General features: G+C 39.9%; 1 protein-coding gene across 15 annotated transcripts in view; it reads left to right on the top strand.

The window, feature by feature from the left end:
• Positions 1-23,021, top strand: part of svila (supervillin a) — an 80,284-nt gene that overhangs the window by 16,004 nt on the left and 41,259 nt on the right. For 8 of the 15 annotated variants that reach the window (XM_085418116.1, XM_085418114.1, XM_085418117.1 and 5 more), the window contains exons 1-3: positions 13,097-13,550; positions 19,150-19,213; positions 21,551-21,642. In XM_085418116.1, coding sequence (XP_085274242.1) covers positions 13,493-13,550; positions 19,150-19,213; positions 21,551-21,642 — 214 coding nt within the window. In that variant the 5' untranslated portion in view covers positions 13,097-13,492. Of the gene's footprint in view, positions 1-2,064; positions 2,202-13,093; positions 13,551-19,149; positions 19,214-21,550; positions 21,643-23,021 lie in introns of those variants that run through there. The other 7 variants (XM_085418119.1, XM_085418121.1, XM_085418111.1 and 4 more) reach the window with 4 other exon arrangements.

Raw genomic sequence — 23,021 nt, 5'->3', positions numbered from 1 at the left:
TCTCTGATTCTGTACTCCAAAATATGTATAATAATAATTGTTGTTGTTGTTGTTGTTATTATTGTTATTATTATTATTATTATTTAAAAAAAACCCAAAAGACATGTAACGTTTTCTCTGCCTACCTACTACATGAGGCTGCCTGTCACGTTGTGCGTTGCAGAGCCCCCACCCTTATCTTTGAGTCTTTGAGTTCCTTCCTTCCTCTAAGTCTGTCCAAAGAGTGGACAGACTGAAAGGAAGGTGTAATAGAAAGATGAAGCTTTCTCTGCTTCTTGAACAGACTGTTTACAGACCTAAGCTCATTACTAAGTCCATAGTTTATGTGTTTGGAGACCAGTAAGATGACCTGAGCTTTTTGTGCGAGACAGACAAAATGCAAATGCATTTGTCTGTTTAGTTTGTGTACACTGGAAGGATTACTGGCCTGACAGCTGAAATTGATCCAAGAGACCAGCAGAGGTCTATTTTAGGGAGATTGAGTGCTGTCAGAACCTCAATGTCAAAGTTCTTAAACCAGTTTTGCCAATGAGTTTATTTTTAGACACTTTCCATTAAAAGCAAGTTAATTTTATGTCCAAGGCGCAAGCAAGGAAGAACAACTCACAACTATTCCATACAGTTTTCTTGACCTCTGCAGCACTATACTGTCTGTAAGAGGAGTGGTACTATTAACTATTATTAATAGTACTATTAAGTGGGAATGTTTTGGAATCAGCAAATTCCTGCATAGATAACTGATGTTTATCAAAGTCACAAACTAATTTGGCTAATAACTCCAGATTTTCTGTCAGGTTTTTATTTATTTTTTAAAACAGGTCTTATCTTAGTTACCATAACAAAATATAGTGTGTGTGTGAGCACTTACTGCACTCCACACTGTATATAAATGCCACTTGTTTTGCACATATTCAACTCTGTATATTTTATATATTTTATTATTATTATTATTATTATTTTATTTTATTTTTTTACTATTTAATTTGTAAAAATGTGTATACACACACACACACACACACACACACACACACGTAGGAAAATATTTAGTATACACATCCAGAAATGCATACACTATTATATATTGTACATATATTTATTAGTTTCAGGTTGGCCATTCTTGTATTTTGCTCGTTTGTGTTGTTGTGTTTGCACATCTCTGTTGCTTGTGGGGCTCGCACACAAGAATTTCACTCGCATGTGCTGTGCCAGTGTGCCTGCACATGTGATGTGACAATAAAAAGTGATTTGATTTGATTTAATCTTTTTTTTTTTCTTTACGCTCAAAAGAATACGCGCTTGCAATTTCTCCAAGAACTACTTGGATTTTGATGTTCCAGTTAAAGTGATGAGGGTTGTAAAGATGCCCTTTCTCATAAAGACTCTAAATCTGTTCTTCTGAAGACAGACTGGTTGTTGTGAACCACATTATTCAAAGGGAACAGATTGAATTCAGTTCCTGCAAAGATTGCATCTGACCTTAAAGAAGTTTAATAGAAGCAAAGAAACTGCAAAGCACACTCAGTAACTCTAAAATGGTAAATGGTTTTTTATTTATAAAGTTTATAAAGCAGCTGCTTTGTTTTCACAGTGAGCAATGAATTCAAAATTTTATCAATAAATTTTAGAGGAGTGTCATGACAGCAGTCCATAACCTTTTTGCTTAGGTTTTTTTTAAAAAGAAGGGAATTCAGGTTTGGGATGGTCAAATCAGGCCTTACTACAACTATGAGCTTTTTTAAGTTCCTAAATTCATCCCAAGTTTATAAATGCAAATTTCGATTACAGTTTTTGAGTGCAGCGTTTTCCTTTGATTTGACTTCTCACTGTCCTCGGTTTAATTGGCCTCATGACTAGTACTTGTGATTTTCATCATTTGATTGATCTGGCCTGCCGCTGTTGGACTGGGAAAGCACCGTTCTAAATTTGTCACCCACCTACCCACCTCTCGAGTTCACGCCTGCTGTAGATCTGGCCACCGCACATGCGTCCCTAAAGGAGGCTTGTAGATAGAAGGTGGGTGGGGGGTATCTGGGCCTGTCAGTCTATCTTTATGCCCCAGTAGTCCTATCCCACAAGCCTCCAGAGCGCTGACCTTCCACAAGGCTTAGAACTGTTAGACCCCAATATCCTGGAAAGACTTCTGTATCCACCAGAAACACTTACTAAGGATCATTGGCTCTTTGATTACCTACATTATCAAGGTATGTTCTCTACGGCTAGTGAAATAATGTGCTTAAGTTACTTTTTTTTTTTTTTTTTAAAGATTTTAATAATGCAGCCAAATATTAGATGATTTTGAGATTGTTTCCTATCAACACCATATTTTTTCAGACTTGCTGTTCTAAAATGTCGTTTTTAAGTGGTGTCGTTGAAATACAGTTTAGATTATAATACAGAGGCTTTAATAATAAGCCGGTGTATTTGAGTTTTTATGTGTATTTGAACTTTAACAGCTTTAAATTGCACCAGTCTATACATGCCTTCTTTTAACAGTGACTTGTTGCATATCTTATCTATGATTTTTGTAGAAAATATGTCGGGTGGGAGTTATTCAGTGATTTGTTTTATCTGTGTACGTTTCAAGCAAACTAATGGCCTGAGTGAGATTTTGAATCTGGGGGGCTGGTGAGCTCCTCCATGTGTGATTCATTCAGTGGTGAGTGACTGGTTGGGGAGACTACAGTTGCTCATTGTGCTGCACCTGCTCTCGCTCCGTCAGGACACACAGACAGAAATAGAGCCCTGCCTAACAGGGCAACACACACAAAACATTTTACACAAGCTTTTCCGTTTATACAAACCCCATCTTTAATTATTACTCATGACGAGCTTTAGCAGTGTTCTTGAGCCAGCTACAGTCAAACTGCCTGCAGGTGGTGTGTGAGGAAGTCTTTCTTAAAAATAATTTTCATGGAGGAAAAAAAACAAAATAAAGAAAACACCCAAACTATTTGGAATGAAATATTCAGGCTTCATATACAAACACTCCTGTATACATCATTTAGTCAGAAAACCCAGAGCAAAGGGAGTTATTTTTACCTCTGCTCCAAAAATACACGAGCCCTGGTTCACAGTCACTTAATTGGCTGAGGTCTGATCTGGTTTCCGACTTTGAGGAAGAAGGGAAAGCAGAGCGGTGACGTTGTGACCGTCTTTGGTTACACATTGTCAGTGGTTGACTGTCATTTACTTTTCTCAGCTGTTTGTCGTGATGTCAGACTTTCTATGATTTCACTGGCTGAGATCCAAAGCACCTAATCCAGGAAGCGCGTGTGTGTGTGTGCGTGCGCGCGCGTATGTGTGTGAGAGTATTAATGTATGTGTTCTCTCATCTGGAGAACTTGAGGCAGTGTGATTGTCTATCATTTCCTTCCAGCGACTTGAGTTCAGGATCTGATGGCTGGTTTATCTGTCAGGATGGATAGTGTGGTCCTGTGCTGTTCTATCAGAGGACATAATAAATTTGACTTGGACCTTTATTTAAGGAACAGAACGAGCCTTTATGAAGGGTTAGTGTTGTCCACAGCTTTATTTTAGCCTGGACATCCTCTTGTCATTAGCCGGGGTTCACTAAACCACAGGACTGATGTATTAAATAGTACTTAGAATAGCTTAAGCTTTGTTTTGTTTACTGTTCTGTCATTACAGATCAGCCTTTAACCTTGTAAGGTTCCTTCGTTTGACATACTTTGCCTTTGTCAAATCACTGGATCAGCATGACACTTGGCTTCACAGGTCATAGCTTTACCTTTCCATTGTCTGGTTAGCCATTGAATATTTTTAAGGAAAGTGATGATAAAATTGTGTAAAATGCCACTAGGAGTACACTGGCTTCCTGTGGTTTGTTTATAGCTCCTTCTGATCTTTCTGTGACTTTAAAAACTTTTTAAACACTGAATTAGCACTGTGCTAATGTGTCCATGTAGCAAAGCTGTGTTGGCAAAGCACAAAAAGTATCTCTACCTTTTTAATGTTTTAGTCAAACACTGGATCATCAAAATGCATAGATTGCATCTAAAGGATGGGCTTAGCACCAGTTGGTTAGTGAAGACTTACCAGGCGTTAATCCTCCTGACCAAAATTTACTAACTGACCTTCCTTCAGTATGATTGAGCCCATAAAATCATCAGGGAAGTGTTTGCTGAGCTCACAGAGTGAGGGATCCACAGACTGTACAATTCTTTTTGTAACCAAAGCAGTCGCCCCCTACTGGTCTTTATAAGAATGCTTATTGAAGGCACTTCGGCACTGGCTTCACTTTATGGAACCACGAGCTTAGTCCATGTTTGTATATTGTCTATGGTACAAAGGATTGAAATTTGGTACGGTCATTTGGAGAAAGTCCTCTGGATTTGTGTTTATGCTTGCATTTTTTTTAACCATGTCTCTGTAACATCTCACAAGGTTCTGGAATCCTGGACTTTTTGTAAGGAAGTACATAGAAAATTCAACGAGCCACAGATACTTCAGAAAGAGAAAACTTAAAAAAATATATACTAAGGACAATATGCATAATTTGGAGAGATTAGAAAGTTTTGTGGTGCTGAAAGCTTGTTGTTTTTTTTTTGCCGTGAAGCCACTTAGATGCATATACACCATTCTTTACGTAGCAGCCAGAGTCTTGCAGGACGCTTATTAGTCTTTGTGATCCCTTGTGGTGACTCTTGTTCATTTTTACTCCTACATGACAGCTTTTCTTTTATTTTAAAATCACAAGCTCTGGGTCTGATATCTTATGAATGGTGATTTATGGAGCGCAAGTAATAGCATGTAGGAGGTAAAGTATTTGTCCTTGGCACTGACCTCAAATTTTGGTTTTGGATTTGTTCTCCAGCTGAAAGCATAGTCATTTGTGATTTTTGTTACAGTCGTGTGTGGTTCAAATGTTCAAATCAGATTGTGTCATTGAATCCATGTCCCATTTTGGCATGAAGTCTGCCTGGATTATCTTGAAACATTAAGTGTTAGCTGCAGCATTGAGCTGTGGTGTTGGATTTAGTAGATGAGATGTAGCTGATGTAAAGTGAGGGTGAACTAACTCTATGAGAATGTACTGCCAGCACTGTATTGACAGTCTATCCACAAGTCTATATGTTAATGAAGCTCAAGAACTCCTCTTAAACTGATGTGAATGTTGAAAAACTGGAATCATCAGGTTTGACACTAAGAGAAGACATAATTCCCTATGTTCTGTAAACTAGGGACGGATTGATCCGATATCTTTGCGATCCTGGATTGGATCAGTGAGCCCACTGATTGAGCCAGTCAGTGGGGCTTGGACTCTGTTAATTATATTTTCTGTTTACTCCAAAAGTGTGCAGGTTGCTAGCAGGGAAGCTAACACATAATGGAGGAATGCAGGAAGTTTGTAGCAAAGGGCCAGCGGAAATATTTGACATGTGCAATAACTTTTCTTTGAATGTTTGCAATCGTTTTTAACTGGACTGCAAACTGTTGTCAAGCAAGTTGATGAAAACCTTGGACACGTGGTTTTTTTTTTTTGTTTTTTTTGTTTTTTTTTTAAACGTCTTCATTTAACTTTAACTTAACCCTGTTACTCTCCAACATTTTCTAATAAATTCCAGTAATGGTATATATTTTTTCGATGTATTTATTTTTTACATTCTGTTATAAAACGTTAGATCAATTCTCTTCCTCAGAGATATAAAAATGAATGTAACCCTACTAATGGATCTGCACTTGGTATTGGCAGATACCTTTATGCTTCATGTATCTGCCAATCTTAATGAATCTGGAAAAAGTTGGGACTTTGCATCCGTGCTTGAAATGCTTTCAAGGTAAAGCGTTGTTCATTTTTTTAATCACCATGTAGAAGTCAAACACGGGGGCTGACTTGCCACGTCTGCTTTTGCTGGCCAAGACATGACGATCACTGCTAGGAGAGACTATTTAGCAAAATAGTTGAGTTTATTTAGGTATTTCATTGCTCTTAGCTGAGTACCTGTGCCATTGATAATGTTTATTCGGACATAGCAGAGCTGGACTACCAAGCCCATAGTTCACTGAGTTCCCAGCTCTTAACTCTGGAAATAATTGCATCTTGCCAGGCACTGATCATTGTAGCTACATTTGGTTCCCTTTACCAGTGGCAGCCTCCACTCTGCTGGCTCGCCTCACTCTGGGTCGAGACATGAGCTTTCCTCCAGTATCTCTATCCATACCCTTAAGCGTTCCCATCCTCCAGGATGACAGTTCCTGGGAAGGTGTCCATGGCGCTTGAGGGTGGAAACAAATTCTCTGGCAAGCAGAGTTGATAAAGAATCTTGGTTCTGTAGCGCTCTCTCCTCTCACCAGATGTGCAGTGTTTATCACTCTAAAGCACACACGTGTTTATTTAAGCGCTCAAAGCTGTGTGTGCGGATGCGTGTATGTGTGTACGCACGCTGACTTGGGTATAGATGTTTCCCCAGGGCTCAGTTGGAATCGGGTAGTTTAGACTTGTTTCAGCTTTGCAGGTGCATCACATGCCTCGTGGGTCACATAATCATTGAGGAGCAGATGGCTTATATAATTACATATTAATCCTAATTGCAGTTACAGGTATGGAAAGCGTGTTGTCCACTGACTGTTAATATTTTAGGTACTTAATCACGGGAGGAAATAATTCATCAAAATTTGTTGAGGTTCTTTTTTTGAGTTATGTTATTTTCTGGATAATTTATTCAAAGTAGACTTCAGATAAGCTCACATTTATTTGCAGGTATTGGATCTGCGTTTGGTATCGGCAGAAAGAGAGAGAGCATATTTTCATATTTCTATACTGGCTCCTCTACAGTGGCTCCTTGTTAAAAATCAGAATTAAATCTAAAATCCTTCCCCTCGCATATAAGGTCTTAAATAATCAGGCGTTGTCTTATCTTGCTGCATCACCCCAGTAGAGCACTTTGCTCTCAGACTGCTGCCGTACATGTAATTCCTATGGCATGGAAAAGTACAATGGGAGGCAGAGCCTTCAGCTTTCAGGCCCCCTTTGATAAAGCTTATAGTTAGGGCTGGTTCAGGTGACCCCAAAACCTCCCTGAGTTACACTGCAATGGATCAAGGCTCCTGGGGGCTACCCATGATGCACTGAGTATTTCTTTTTCACTCACCTTTTTATTTATTAATTTGTTTGTTTGTTTGTTTAAACAAAGATAATTAAAAACCAAAATGCAGAGGAAAAAACAAACAAGATTAACAAAAATAAGGGATGACATTTTTCTAATGGCTTTATGGGAAATTAAGGTAATTAAATTATTTTCCACCTCCGTCCCTCTTAAAAAGTAATACAATATTAGAACATTAGTTAGCTCATGTTTTAACTCTGTGTTGGGCCTAGAGTTGAGTTGCTGGAGCACTTCAGAGACAATGAAGTCTGCTTAAGACCTCTTATCTGTGTTATTCTGGGAAAGCTATGCTGAGGTGTTTGTGGGGGGTTTTCTGGGGGTTAATAGAGCACTATTGCCAGAGAAGGTCAGCGTTGCAGGATCTATTTTCAGTATAACTGTAAAGTTTCAAAGTCCGTTCAGAAAGCAAGTTGATAACGAAGTTTTAAGATCTTGTCCAGGAACGTCTTTTGAAGTTTGAGGTCTGATATATCTGACCTGAACGGCTTTTCAGAGCTCAGGTATCCCATAAAGTTTCATATTTGAGTCAGCTAGCCAACTTATGTTAACACTAGCCCTTTTAATAGGAATACATATGTTGGGCTTTTTTATTGGGTGAAAAATGTTTAGAAACGGTTCTTCAGTTCAGTCCTTTTATTTCACACAACCCACCCACCTTTAGGGAGCAGTTGTCACTTCTATACAATTTATGAATGTAACTTGCTAAGCGTGCTAGCATTGGATGATAAATTGGTACACCACCATCTGGTCTAACTATTTTCACTTCTGGATGGGGTAGACAGCCTAGCTTCAAAGTTGCATCACAATTATTATTTTTTTAAATATCTGCATATGTTGAAAATACTATACCTTGTTGAAGGTTGTTCAAGTACCTCCCTTTTTAGGAAGTAAATCATAAACAGAGGGGGCATGGAGCTCTCACACTCATTGCTCATACTATGGAACTTGGATGCAAGACATTGCAATGACCTAACAATGTGACATTTTCATATTGCATAGAAATGTGTGCAGATGCTATGAAATGGCACAGCCCTACTTCTCCATAAAACTGACGTGAGGCTAATGTTAATGATGCAAAATGAGTCCAGAAACCATGATGGGACAGCAGTTGTGTCTTTCATATATATTATAAAATATAACATTTCTAGGCACTCCTGTGTTTTAGTTGAAGAGAAGACTTTAAACCTTGTTTTATCATATTTGGGTGGTTTTGGCATTTTATTTTAGATACAGAGCTGTTCTAAGAAGGGTCAGCAGACCCAGAATCACTGTGGGGTTACATTTATAAGAACAAAAAATTAGTGATCATGGAGATGGGGATATTGGCATCAGTTCATGAGTGTGAAGTTCGTCTGATGATTTAAAATGGTCCAAATTAAAGTAGTCATAAGTTCAAAAACCTCCAATAAATTCAGCATCCAGACTGGGAGAGGAACCAAACTTCTTTTAAAGTAATCGCTCTATATTGAGATCAAGTTGTCAGTGACATGTTGCAAAAACCTTCTGTCTTAACACACTATTTGAAGGTCAAAGGGCACCTAGAAGAATCTGTTTGCATCATACTGAAAACCCATCATGCCCAGTAAAAGACATTTAACAACATGGCAAATGGAGTTTTATCCTCAGCCTCCCCTCCTCTAACTCCCTTCACGTGTGCATATGAATATCTTTACCTTTCATTCGGCAGCCCCCCTATATGGAATTTATGACTGTGATGCCGGGGTTTGAGCTCTGTTATGTATTTGCAGAGACAGCATGGCCACATGCACTGGAACCGTGCACTGCTCTCTGGCCAGACAAAATGGATATCTTTCCTCGGGGATGCTATAAATCTGGACTTTATTTCTAGGAGCACTGCAAAAGAGCCCAGAGAAAGAGAGTACCTTGGAAAAGCTCGCACTTTTCCCTCTTTCTCCACATTCTCTGTCTTTAGAGAGGTTTTCCAACCGGGAATGTGATGCAGTCATTAGGCACTTCTCTCCTCGCAGACACGTTGTGATGCCTCTCCACACAGGGGGTCATTCTAAGTGCAAACATGTCCTATCTGGAAGTGTTTATCTAATAATGACCCCATGACTGGCTGCACATGTGAGCTTGTCCAGACTGAAACAACGTCCACCTTGAATGTGAACATCTGGGGAATGATGAGTGGTGAGGTGTGTCTCTGCTATTATGATATTAAGCACAAACTTCTTCACTCTCAGTCATGCTAAACTTCAAAAACGTAAAGTGTCTTTCTCACAGTGTTTAACGCCTTAACCTACCCATACATCCTCGCATTTTAACAACCGACTGCTTACGTACCAAATGACACTGTTTGTAGTACATATTTAAAGTATCTTGGGTAACGCAGCTTCATCTGAAATATTACTTTCATAACTTTAACAGTTAAGCTACTTTTCTTTTCATGCTAGTTACATTTCATTTGTTTTCATGGCTTAAGCTATGAATTGATTAGCTGACAATTTAGTTGTTTTCAGTTTTTATTGCTTAGGCTTTACTTAGGCAAACTAGCAGAATGACTGCATGTGACAATTCAACTTATTTTAATACTTGCCCTTAAAGAAAAAAATACTGTGAATTATTTACTATCATTCCAAGCGTCAGTATTGAGCTGTCACAATCTCTGACCATACCAAAAGCTTTGCACTCACACTGAATGCATGCTTATTTTGGCATAAACCCATCATCCCTAAGCTTTGACCATCAGAACAAATTCTCACTTCTCTCATATAATAGATGAGTTTTGATACTTTAGTGGTTTCCTCAAAAAGCTCTCGTTCAATAGAAACACAGTTGTAGTCAGACATTTACATACCCTCATCATGGGCGTCAGTGTTTTTCTGTGTGACAGCAAAGATGTCTTAAATTTCTATGTTCGCTGCCATTTGTTCCAGTTTATGGTCTCCATTCAACCATTCGTTTACGTGTTGTAGGCTGGTTTATAGTCTGCATGTGAGCATTTACAGGAGCAAACGCAAGCTCCCACAGAGTTTCTAAGGAGAGTAAATGGGAATTGTTTTCTGTGTTTCATTATAACATGGATTTAAAAAGAGTTTAAAAGAAGTAAACACAGTGAAATTAAGCTTAAACACTGATTTTTAAATTAGGTAATCAGTAGCAGGCTTAGGTCATCTGATTTGTTTGAAGTATTAAACAATACTCTGTTCACATTCCCCATATTTGATGAAACAGCTTTTAAAAATCTTTTTCTTTTAAAATTATTTTGTGTGCGCTTGTTTATACAGTACTGCGTCATCCTGTAATCCTGCCAAGTAAAATCTGATTACACCACAAAGACGAAGAAAACAAGAACAGTGCATCATTGCAGCAACCTGTAAAGTCTTGCCCACCCTTGGCACTGAAGACTCATGATTGATAATAACAGGGCAGAAGCAGTCTAGTGGTTTTGTTGAACTGATGTCACCCCTAAAGCCGATGACTCAAAATCAAACATTACATACAAGGCAGACATCCAGATGGGAGGTAAAAGTTTTTCTTCGTCATTAGTACAGTTGCCACACACATTTAGAAATATGTGTGGGTGGTGTGTATGTGGTTTTGTTTTTTTTTTTCTTTTTTTCTTTTTTGGGGGGTGGGGTGGGGGGGGTTAATATGTTGGCATTAACGGCAAGACAAATGGCTAAATGCACATAATTAAAGTGGCTGGTTGACTTAAATTAAAAGTGCAAATTAAATAAATGTCTGCATGTTTTCAACAATTTATTGAGAAGTTGCTTAAAGAGGATTTTGGTTAATTATTCAAACCCTCTGACCTTAACTTCTGTAAACAGGTATGAACATACAGAGACTGTAGGCAAGGACAATATTGAGTGATATTGGTGATTATTCAGATTTAAGCAGGCTTTGGTTGCACGCATTTGTAAACGCTGAATGGTGGATGGAAACGGATAACTGCCTGATGCTGTAAGCGGACCCACGGTGAGTGGATGAGACTAAAAGACGATGCTTCTGTTAACATATTCTTCTGATAACCTTTTCAAAAGGGGAAAAAAAACATCCTCAGACCATTGATGGTTAAATAATTTGTTTTTCAGCACGAATCATTGCATAGTTTATCTAAAGTATATCTCCAGCCTTCATACCCTGTTACTGAAAGTACTGTAGGTATTTTTGGTCATGCCATGTCGAAGCTTTGAGAGTGCATGAAAGGCCCACTGATATGTAAAAGGCAGAAAGCTGAGGGTTAATTAAAACTTAGGACCTGAAATCTCACTTGAACAGGGAAGTTGCAGAGTGGCCTCTAGTTAAACAGCAACACTCATAATATTGTCAATGGGTGTTTCTTGCGTTTTGAAATCCCCATTTATCAGCAGTTGTGATTATCAGTAGCTAAAGGTCGGCTAACGGCCAGCTTTGGCTGATAGTATCGGTGTCCTCTAGCTCCTTTATCTCCTTAGGTAAAATTCACTTGTATGCAAACTCATTCATTTTATGAATACACTGCATCAGTTGTCAGGTGTCTGTCAGTCTGCGAAACTACTGACATTGAAAGTAACACTTTGAGCGTTGCGTGCAGGTAGCGCTTTCTCCACCCACTCAGCCACGGTGTGAACTGGCAGCTCTGTGATGGATGTGTGCATGTGCGCCACTCACACGCTGAGCCAGATGAGCTCATCCTGGAGAGGGATCCAGACATGCCACCTCTACAGTTTACACACCATCGTCAGACAGTCCTGTTACATCTTAGCACACCTTTATAGTCCAAGGTGGTGGGAAAAGGCTGATTTATGTTCTTCGTCAAATGTTATGATGGATGCATGTTTGTGCTTTCGGTACAGTCCAATAACCTAGTTTAGATTTGCAGGAAGTTTTAAAAGAGCTCCATTGAGATGAATATATTTTAAAGAAGGTGGTTTTTATTCCCCCCCCCCCCCCCCCCCCCCCCCCCCCCCTTGACACCTTTCAGCCACTGAATTGAGAAACTGACATTTGTGGCTGGTTCCATCCAAAAGATCTGCTTTATGTTGACTGCTGTGTGTTTGGCGCTGACAGCTTTCTCTCTGTGTGCTGCAGAAAGATAAGATGCATCACTCCCCCCCCCCCCCCCCCCCCCCCCCCCCACAGTATCTTGTTAAAGGCACCATCAGGCACTGTGCCAGCCTCCCTGTAGTGCCCTCTCACTACAGTGATAAGCATGTCGTTGTCACATTGACGTATAGGTGAGGTGTGTGAGTGCAAGCACATTTGTCTTGTTCTTGGCAATCACGTAAAGCATATTCATACAATAGAATAGAATGGGTTTCTACATGCCATGACTCACTGTGTAACATTGGTGTATGTGGGCTTGAATCACACAAACACGTTTGATTAGTGTGTTAAAAGGAGAATTGTGGGGATATCAATAAATCAACCTAGTTCTCTTCCCTTTGCACCTCTTATTAGTTGTTCTAGGAAGAAGCAAACTGTTGGTGTAATGGTAACATTAGTCACGAGCAGACACATTTCTGTTTCCCCCATTACAGCTCGCACGCTCCTTCGTTCTTTTCCTGACTTTGTTTCGCTCTTTCTTTCGTACCTTCTCTTTGCCCTTCCCAGCTTTTTTTTTTTTTCTGCCTAGCTCCATGCTGTTCCTTTTATTTTGTCCCTGCTGAGAGATGACTGGAATTTCTCATCAGACTGAGAGGGTCATTTGAACTTTCTCGTCTTCTCTTCCTGCCCTCATTATTTCCACTCTCGTTCTCCAGACTCCGTACTATTTCTCTTCCCTCCCTTTTCTGACGCTCTGCACCGGTTTCTTTGGCATCCCACTCGAGTGTGTGAGCCAAGGGAAGGCAGTGCTCTCGTGGGACTCGCATAACTATCTCTCTCTCTCGTGCATGCACAGTTTTGCTTTGTTTTTTTCTCTCTCTCTCTCTTTCTCTTCTCTGAGGCTCACTCTGAAGCATGCAGGACACTTTGCTCCAGTCTGCAGTAGAGAAGGGGCCTAATTTTGCTCCCTTGGCTAATGAGCTTAGCCCATGCTGAGCAGCTTTTAGACCTGCAGGTTGTTGTTATTGCGGGCACCGGTTAGTCCACATTGGTTGGTGAGAGGAGCCAGAGCAGAGGAGTGAATCTGAGAAGAGGTGTAGTGCAGCAAAAGCTTGAGCACTCCTCTGTTTGCCTGTCAGGACCACCACTGCTTATGCTGGTACTGCGGCTGGGACATCTTTCTCTCTCCCCCTCCCTCCCTCTATCCTGCTTCTCTCTAATACTACCTGACTCGCCTCTCCCTCCCTCTCTGCCTGTCCCGGAGCACTGACGGAGTACTTTTGTAGTTGCATCACTTCTCGGTCAGCTGTTCTGTCTTCCCGTGTCTTTCACTTCTTTTCTGTCTTAAACTCTCACCTGACTCTGTTGCCAAAATGTACCGGAATCCATGGATCTCGAATTACCTGAGTCACGTCAAGTTCTGCAGCCAAGGTAAGTGCAGTGACTTAGGGCTCTGCAGCTCAGATTTTGTAGCTCAGGCAGTGAGCTTGGGGACAGGTTACTCTGGTTTGGGCTGTTGGGACTCTAAGCTCGTAGAAGTTGGCAGGCAACAAACCGCAGACTCCCTTCCTCTCTGCTCACTGTCCTGCTTTCCAGCCAGCTGTCCTTGCACTGCAGCTGTAGCCTCCAAGGACACTATGTAAAGATGAGGGATTCTTAATACTGCAGGGGGCTGTTTTATGTAGGAAGCTATTTCAAGGCTCCATACCTACTTGGACGTTTGAAAAAGTAGTTTTATGGATGTGTTGTGAAGGCGTATATGGTTTTGCACTGAATTAAACAAAATTTACTGACTTTGGATTTGGGTCATTAGGAGTATTCAGTAGGTTTTTTTTTCTTTTTTTCAGTCTAGATACAGAGATAGATATGGAGAAATAGAGATAGAGATGGACACAGAGATGCTGTATGGATATGATCTGTTGCATAGCACTTAAGCACTGTGTCATAAGAGAGCAGTGAATAGCTGAGCTCAGTAAGCTGTTAAAGACGGTCTCCATGTGCAGGGAAAAGGAGAACCTGGTAATCAGGACAAAGTAACTATTTTTAAGCAAGACATGGGGTGTTGCAGAAATATCTACTTTCAACATATTTTTGTACTTGACACAATTTATTTGACTAAATGTTTTCACTACACATGTCCTTCATTTATAACAGCGAATTGTCAGAGAAGCTAGTAGTGTCTGATCTGTCAGTATTGTCATTTATAAAAGTTGAAAAATGAAAGGGTCATTGCATAGGTTGACCAACAGAGGGCACACTGCAACTTCACTGCTGGCAAAAACTTTGTTAAAATTTTTGCTTCAGAACTTGAGTTTCTTGTTTAAGGTCAGCTCTTTCAGACGAAATTTGTGAACTGGACAAGAACAGCATTCAGTGAAAAGCCAGCAAATACATCGCAAAACGCCATTTCAAAACGACAACCTCCTTAAAACAGGACCTTCTTGCTGTGCGGCAACAGTGCTAACCACCGTGCTGTCAATCATTAATCAACAATTTTGAATTCGAAAGGTTTGAATAGAACGCAAAGCTTGGTCTAGTGCTCTAAATGACCCAATTATTCATGGCTTTGTAATATATAAATGTCATATTGTGTATATCAGAAGCACTGGCTGACGTCCTGACAGGTACAAACATGTGAGAAGTACTGACATGTTTGTACCTGTCAGTACTCGGCATTAGAGACAATGTGGCATCACAGATTAATATTATCAGTGTTGAGGTCTACGTTACAGTTTTTGCATTATTTCCTTCACCCCTGTTTATACACCCACTGATTGGCCACTAGTTGATACCTGTGTTTGTCTGAATGCATCTCATTATATTTTCTAACTGACACCTGAGTGTTTAGATCTGCTTGTCTGTGTTAAGATGGATGTGAATCTGCAGCAGGTGGCCCTCAGTGTCAGGCTTTTATGTGAGCATACAGAATAGTCTTGTGTTGTTCGGAGGAGGATGTGCTTTGAAGCTTGTTTGAGGAGTTTAGGTTGTAGAAGTACGCTTTCATTCAGACTTTGCAGCTGAACTGCTTTTATAACCATTAATACTAGTGTTTAAGACCTAATTGGCTTATTGTGGCATCCCTGTGCTTAGAACACTGTTTGGTAGCAGTGGCCTCACCTAATTTCTGTCTCTCCATCTGTTTTTTTTTTTTTTTTTTTTTTTCCCCCCCCCTCAATGCCTTAATTCTTAAGCTCCTGTTAGTGTGGAGGCTTTAGTTGCAGCTTGAGCCTCCCAGCACACAGAATCGGTGGGCAACTGGAAAATTGGTGGGGGGTGCTGAGACTTAAATGTCAGGCACTTCAGGTGTGATGTAATTCATACAGATAAAGGGTGGTTACTTTTGGGCCTGCTGTAATCCCAGGAATCAAAGTTAATCCTGGATCGTAAATTAGACATATGGTCAGCCACTGATGCCTCTTTGGCTGCCACACTGGGTGTATTGTGGGTTAAGACATGGAGCTTTAGCCTCATGTTACTGTCAAGTTTATCAGAGCCTTTCCAAAGTTAACTTAGCTTCTTTGTTAACAGACAGTGTTATACAACAACCTTTGATACCATCACATAAAAGGCTTGTACACTTCAGAACCTCAATGACACTCCACTGAATCGTGAAATGATTTTATCCTCATGTTTTATCTGCATCAAGCTGCCTTTACAGCGTCGTCGACACACACGGGGCACAGTGCTGAGGAATTCCTGGCGTATTCCCTTGCGGCTATAGCAGCCATAGTGTTTCTGTAGATTACAGCCAGCATCAAAGGCTGTGGGACATCTGTGATCTTTGTGGAGGTTTTTATGCCTGTGTCTGGAATGACGAATGAATTGAGGCCCTTTCTGGGAACCGTGGGGATGGTGGTGGAGGGTGGTGTCACTCCTGATGGACCACATGCCACAGCATATAGAGTATATGAGGTGTAAAAGGAGTACAGGTCTGGTTTGTGAAGAATTAAGTCTGAGACTTCACAATAGCATAAGACGGCTGCCCCCAAGGGTAAGAAGGCGTGGGTTATTTTTTGCAAAAGCAGCTAGTTAAACTTTACATCTGGTTTTGTTTCACACTATAATTTAAATGGAAATTAAGATATTTTTCAGTTTTGTTATTCCTAAACATTTAAATCCACTGACCACTTACATTATAGACATCTGAAAAGCATGAATGATGCCAAGAACAATTGGGGTAAGGTGGACGAGTACTGAAACCGGTGTGCTTCATAACACGCGCACGCACACACTTTCATATCTTAGTGAGGACATCTAATTGGCAATGCTTACTCTAGCCATGAAAAATTAATGTCTAACCCTTACCTTATACCTAACCATAACCCAACTGTAGCCCTGGCACTAAAACCACATTTTGAGCCTCAAAAATGCCTTCGAACAAGCCTGATTATTATTATTTTTTTATTATTATTTCTTATCCAAATGTTAGTAAATTAACTCCTTTATTCTCATGTATTTCCAGTTTACTCATTAAATTAACAGCATTAGACATCTTTAGATTTCATCAGACTTCACCTCCTTTAACCTGGCATTCATGGCTCCATGTGGGTATCACAGTACAGAAAGATGAAATGGCGATGCAATATTGTGGATGTTTTTAAAGTAATCTTGTGGTTGCTGTGGCCGTGGTAGTCTGTATTAAAACACCCAACAATTTGTATCAATTTAGTATGGTTATGTAAAAGATAGCATTAATTGTGGAGAAAGGGTAAATGATCACTTTCTTTCTTTATTTATGCTTCTTGAACAAGCAGTGGGATATAAGACACACGTTGGCTTTTTACCAGTAACAAAGGTTTCGATTTCACTTAAATTACGAGGAGTTGTAATTGTTAGCTCTGGATAAATGTTGTCTTTCACTTCACCTCAATTGTCTCCAACATGGCTATTAGCTGTGGTCTGTGGAGCTCAACAAAGCCTTCACTTATTGAAGAGTTTTGGAACCTAACTGTGACAGTTGAGCCCAACACAGTCACATGTTTAGTTTGGCATCTGGACCAGAGCTGGAAGGCTGCCCTCCAGTACAGCAGTCTAATATTCAACACTACTTGTTTAAAGAAGGCTACATTTGTAAAGTCATCCACATGTTAAGTGATACTGCTTCGTGTATCATCAATATCGCGTATTGCTTTGTAGCTGACGTTTGGTCAATAGTGGTCATTCCATTGTGTAGAAAACTCTCTATTGCATTTATTTATAGCTTTAACTCAAAGTTGTGAGAAGCTTAATTCAGGACTGTCTCATTTTCTATTGCTAATGGAAATCTCAACAACTGTAATTTAAAAAATACTAGGTGCAAACCAAATAAACATATACAAGATGAATTAGACATATAGCTAAGCTTTAAAAAAAAAAAATACTGTTTGAAAGGAGAAAACCACCGAACACGAATGCCTTACCGTTTCAAGTGTGAAGCACGGTGGAGGGAGCATCGTAGTCACGAGGGAGCAATGGATTCAGCTTTTTATAGGAGAAAACCAGGATATCAGTTCTAGATCTGAATCTCGGGGTACAAAATGGAATGATGAAAACACTTTGACCCAAAGAGCACAACTAAATTAAGAAAAAAAATGGCCTAGTCCTGACCTTAATCTGTCTGAGATGATATCACAGAAATATCAAGAAATGATAGCTTCCTCAACCTTTTGCTGGTCTCAAAAATTAGATGTTCAAAAGTCTGTTACTGCCAAAGATTAAGTTGCAATTAAGCTTGTATAAAATCTAAACTTCATCTATGTGTGATCAGTAAAGAGACTTTATACCTGCTTGAATGATGTTGACTTAATCTTTTTGACTCTGGTCAAAAGAAAACGCAGTCAACTCTGAATAAGATTATCATTCAAGGCTCACTGTGTTTCAGCAGCCCTATTCCATCCAGCTGAAACAATACTCAACTACCCCTAAACCCATACCCGCACACCACCTTCTCCAAATAGGCCTCCTTTCTTCTCAAATGTCTCAGATGATGTTTTGCTTAAGTAGGAGGGATTGAAAGCATCAACCCAAACATCTTTAACAGGGACTAACAGATCTGGAATGGGGAAGGGAGGGGCGGGGGTTAGTTTGGGGTGGGTAGCCACTGGGGAGATGTTAGGGGTTTGGGTGGAGCAGTGGGCAAGTTTAATGGGGTGGGGGGATTTGACCTTGAGGTGATCTCGGAGGGGATGGAAGTAGGACCACATGTTTCTCCCAAAATTGCACAGCTCTGGCTACTCAGAGGTCCAAGTGCAGCCAGAACCGCACGTTTGAGGTTTAGAGCAAATAGCAAGCATAGATGTTCCCTACAGGGATGTGTTGCACAACTTGGGTTTCTCATGAGACTGTTGTGATGTTTAATACCCACTAATGCCCCATTTTGGTGGGATGGGGGGGTACTGAGGCTGTATGTCTCTGTAGGCAGGTGTTTATACCACATTGTTCCCGTGTTTACCGACTTGATTTTTCTTCCTAATACACACCAGACTGTAGAAAGTTGGATTGTGTATGTAATTAGGTTTTATCATACATTATGCTTCTGATGGCTGAGGAAACTATCTGTGCTCTCTGTATTCCTGGAGGGTGCAGTGTAGAAATGCTACCCAGTGACAATGATCCCATCTGCACTGCAACTTTGATGTGTGGTGAAACTGCACTGTACACAGGCCGTCAAACGCTCTGATGTATGATCTCATGCACAACACATAGACTGATGCTTAAGAAGGAGACGGTGTGTCTGAATATAAATGCAACAATGGTGTGTGTGTGTGTGTGTGTGTGTGTGTGTGTGTGTGTGAGAACTAACATAGACTACTTATTGTGCGATATGATTCAGTGGGACAGGTAGATTGTTTTCCACATTGTTCGTTTTCTCTGTGGAAGGCCTCTTAATTAATGTGGTCCTGTGCCAAGGAGCTGCAGAGAGAGCTGCTTCACGTTAACATGCCTACGCTGCTCTGATCATCTGTTCATCTGAAGACACAACCCCGGGTTCAAAGTGAAATTAATGGACCGTGGAACATGAATAAATGTTACTCTTTTCTTCTGTCCACAGGAATTGGGAGTGAGAACCCCATTAAACTAAGCAATCCCAGATTGCTACAGAAGAGAGCATTGAGGTAAGATGTGCAAAAAGACCTTTAAAAAGTAAAGGTGCTACTTAGAAATGTAGCAAACAGGCATCATGCTCCTGCAGGGGAGCTCAAATCCATGACTGATAGTGTTTCCTTGTGTTTGTGTCAGGTATGTCATGTGTTTCGGATCATTGTAATGCTGAACACTGAAGCCATTTCTAATCAAACACCTAGTACTTCATGGTGGATGAAATTCCTTTGTCCAACAAGCACTGGTTGAAATCCAGCCGCAAACCATGACAGACTCTGAGTTTTATAGGTAGCTGTATCGATACTGTTGTACTTCTTCCATACTGACAAAGATTTTGACCTAAAATTTCAAATTTGTATTCATCAGTTGGCGCAGGTTTTCAATCCAGTCCTTGTATAGTTTGGCATACCTCAGCCTTTCCTTCCTGTTTCCCTTCCTTAAGAGCGTTTTTTTGACAGCCATGCCTGAGGTTTCACTGAACAGTGAAGTGGATCAACCAAAGGGCCAGATGCATCGCTCAGGTCCTGTTTTAGGTCTTTGCTGAATTTATTTTCTTTTTTCTTGTTTTTAAAGGGCATACCAACGCCATGCTAGGATATGTCACGTGTTCAGCTAATAGCTCTCACCTTGTTCCTGCAAAAATGCTATTTTATGCTTGTGCTATCTTGAACATTTTCATAGATTCAGGTCACGAAATTAAAAAGAATGATGTGTTTTTGCCACAGGCTAATGGTAACAAATTGTCTAAATAAATAATTAAAGCTCGTTCTTTAAGTTGTCTGTTATCTAGACCCAACACTGGTTATCCCTTAAGTTGGGTCCCATTTTATGCTCTAATGATTCTTAGGTCAGTGTTAAATGGCTCAAACAAGCGTTCCTTTGCGATGGTCGTGTAGAAGGACTGGGCTGAAAATGAGTGAAAAAGCAAACCAAAGTGCAAAGAAACACTTTAAAAGCCTCGAGAAAGAGTGAAGAATTTAGCTGAAGGCACAGTGCTGTATGCAGAGTAGTTACTTTGAATACTGCAGAATTGCTGATGGTAATGCACAGTGAACTGTAAGAGTTGCACCTTGTCCGTTATCAGGGGTTCCTCTCATTACAAATCCAGCACCGTAAGTCAACCTCACAACCGGGATAATCTTTTTCCTTTTTCCATGTTTTGTTTGCTTACTCTTCCCATGCTATACAATAAAGAATAGGAACAATGACATTGCACAACACTGCTTTACTTGTTCATCAATACACGCACTTGCTGATACAGACTGCTGCACATAAACAAAGTGGCTCTGGCTCTCTTGGAGACGTTATTTTCTTTTCATTCTAGAACTAAGAAGCAACCTTCGCAGTGGTCTCTCCCGTGTCCCTCTCCTCTCTTTTCTCTCTCTTTCTATGATCAGAGCTCCACATATAAACACCTGTGTTCTCTTCCTCATACATGAATCACATTAAAAAATATTCTCTTTAATGTAAATTTCTTTATTAAGACAGTACTTCAGATGGGTGAGGAACTAACTTGTGCTCAATAATGTTGTTGGCTGTTTGTCAAATACACCATCAGGCCTCCTTATTAACACTCTAATCTGTGAAGTTTCCTTCACTACACTTAGAACACTGTTGGGCACATCGATGCCCAAAATCTGGGTGTTGTTTTGTTTTGAAAGCACTTTGCATGCATGGTGAACATATCTAAAGATGAAGAAGTAGTGATGAAAAGAGATGTTCCTGTGTTGTGATGAGAAAGGATCCACCATGCACGCGTGTATCAGGGTGTTCACAACTCCGTGGTTTCTGTCCCTTACAGCAGCCACAGAGTTCAAGCGAGTTGGGTTTTCCCAGTTCTTGACTGTTTCCTCACAGCAGTAATCTGCTGCCAGCTCTTTTATAGCTATATTGCAAATTTGTGGTTTTGAATCAAATCCATAAATGACTTCAATATGTTGTTTTGGGGGGTTTTTGTGTTTGTTTGTTTTTTTTTTGTTTTTTTTGAGAGACAGAGAAATTTGCTGCATATCTGCGAGGCTCGGGGTGTTAACGGGTCAGAAATGTCTAATATCTAGATGAATATTTGGAGATGGAGAAGTTGATGAAATTTACAGTCTCACTTCCAAATGCACAGTTCGGATGATTAATTGCATACTTTTGTAGCTTCATCCGCAATCCACTGACTGATTAGATTCTTGACCACCTCTCAAACCAACCACGCTTCTAGCAAATAGTTCAGTGATTTGTGTTTGATCAAATTCAGATTGATTCAGTGAGCCCCTCACAACTGCTTACAATGTAAACAAATCCAGTTTCCCACAGCTCAGCCCTGTTTCAATAAGAGTTGGTATTTTTTCTGCACCCCTCAGCTTCCAGAAAGAATTCTCCTGTGACGAAAAGGACGACCCAGCCAAAAGCGCCAAGGATATAGATGTTAGTCTCTTAGCCAATCTCCCCAAAGGTGAGTGAAGTGATTTTTATTTATTTATTTTTTACTTTTTTTTATTATTTCTTGCTGAAAATGACTCTGACGTTGTCAATGTTCCCACAGTTTTTCAGAGTTGCTGTTGTGTAACAGCAGCTTGTTTGCCAGGTTGGAATTAAGTCAACATTTGTGTAAAACCAGTTTTTCTACAAGGCCCAGCTTTGCAAAATGTTATGTATGAACTGCTGTTATTATGCTGCACTTGTTTTCTTGACAGGGTTTATTTAATGTAAGTTCCAATAAAGATCCTGTAGTGGTTCACACTGGAATGTACACATAAGTTTGAAGACGCTTTTGATTAGCTGTTTATAAACTGACTCATGTATAAACTCTGTGGACTTTTGTAACATAGTAAGTAATCAAATCAAAAGTAAACATTTTGAATATGATTTTTGATTTTTCTTCATTCACTAGAGAATACGTGTTGAATATTTGAAATATACCTTTTCTTAAAAATAAAGTACAGAGAAACGGCAGTGATCCTGGATTAGAGGAGCAGAAGTGGGTGGATGGATCCATCTTTTTATGTTGTGACAAATAATTACAATAATTACAATCAGCCGTTTCTTTGGTGAACCCATCACTCCACAGATCAGCTTCATCCTACTCTGCAGTTCTTACAATACAATGCTCTGCATTGACAAAGTCAAAACTATGTTTTTTCTTTTTTTTATGTAAATAAATGAAAGGCAGACGTTTTTGCCTTGGCTGAAGTATCTCTGAAGTGAAATGGTGAAATGTCAGAAGCTTTCCTGAGAACAATCCTTGAAACTTGGCAAACCTTTGTTTTGGAGGTTTCTGCCATTCTGCTCCATTAGATGGGGATCATTGGTGTTTGGTAATTGTTGTTGCTATAGATTCTGGTAAGATTTTAAATAACCAAAGTCTGGGCAGCCAGATTTAGGTGCTTCCCAGCTTTTATCGTTGATGGGTTGAGAATTTTTTCCCCCCCTTTAGAAATTTTCCTGTTTTTGTGCCTTGTTGCAATCCTGTCTTATAAGATGCAGACGATCCTGTTGGTTTTTATGCTGACATTGACTTGTGTAGTCTATATATATAGACGGGTGGGTGTGCTTTTGTAATTTCATTGATTCATGGGTGGACTCAAACCAGCTTGGACCACTGATAGAAGTAAGACGCATCCGAGTTCATAAGGGCTCTTAAACCAGTGGTCTCAGGAGGGTTTATTCATGGGGTTTTTTTCTGGGGTTTTTTGTTTTGTTTTGTTTTTTAAATAACATAAATTGTAAGTTGGTTTTGTGAGATTTTGTGTCGATTAGTGGAAAATAGTATTTTGGAAATGATTCAGAAACATTAAACATATAACATCAATGATTTAATCAAACTAACATTTT

The sequence above is a fragment of the Rhamphochromis longiceps genome, linkage group LG9 (genome assembly GCF_057381845.1).
Source record: "Rhamphochromis longiceps isolate RC_006_pf linkage group LG9, R_longiceps_female_GT1.1, whole genome shotgun sequence".
NCBI classification, from domain to species: Eukaryota; Metazoa; Chordata; class Actinopteri; order Cichliformes; family Cichlidae; genus Rhamphochromis; species Rhamphochromis longiceps.
This window is presented reverse-complemented; position numbering and strand designations above follow the sequence as displayed.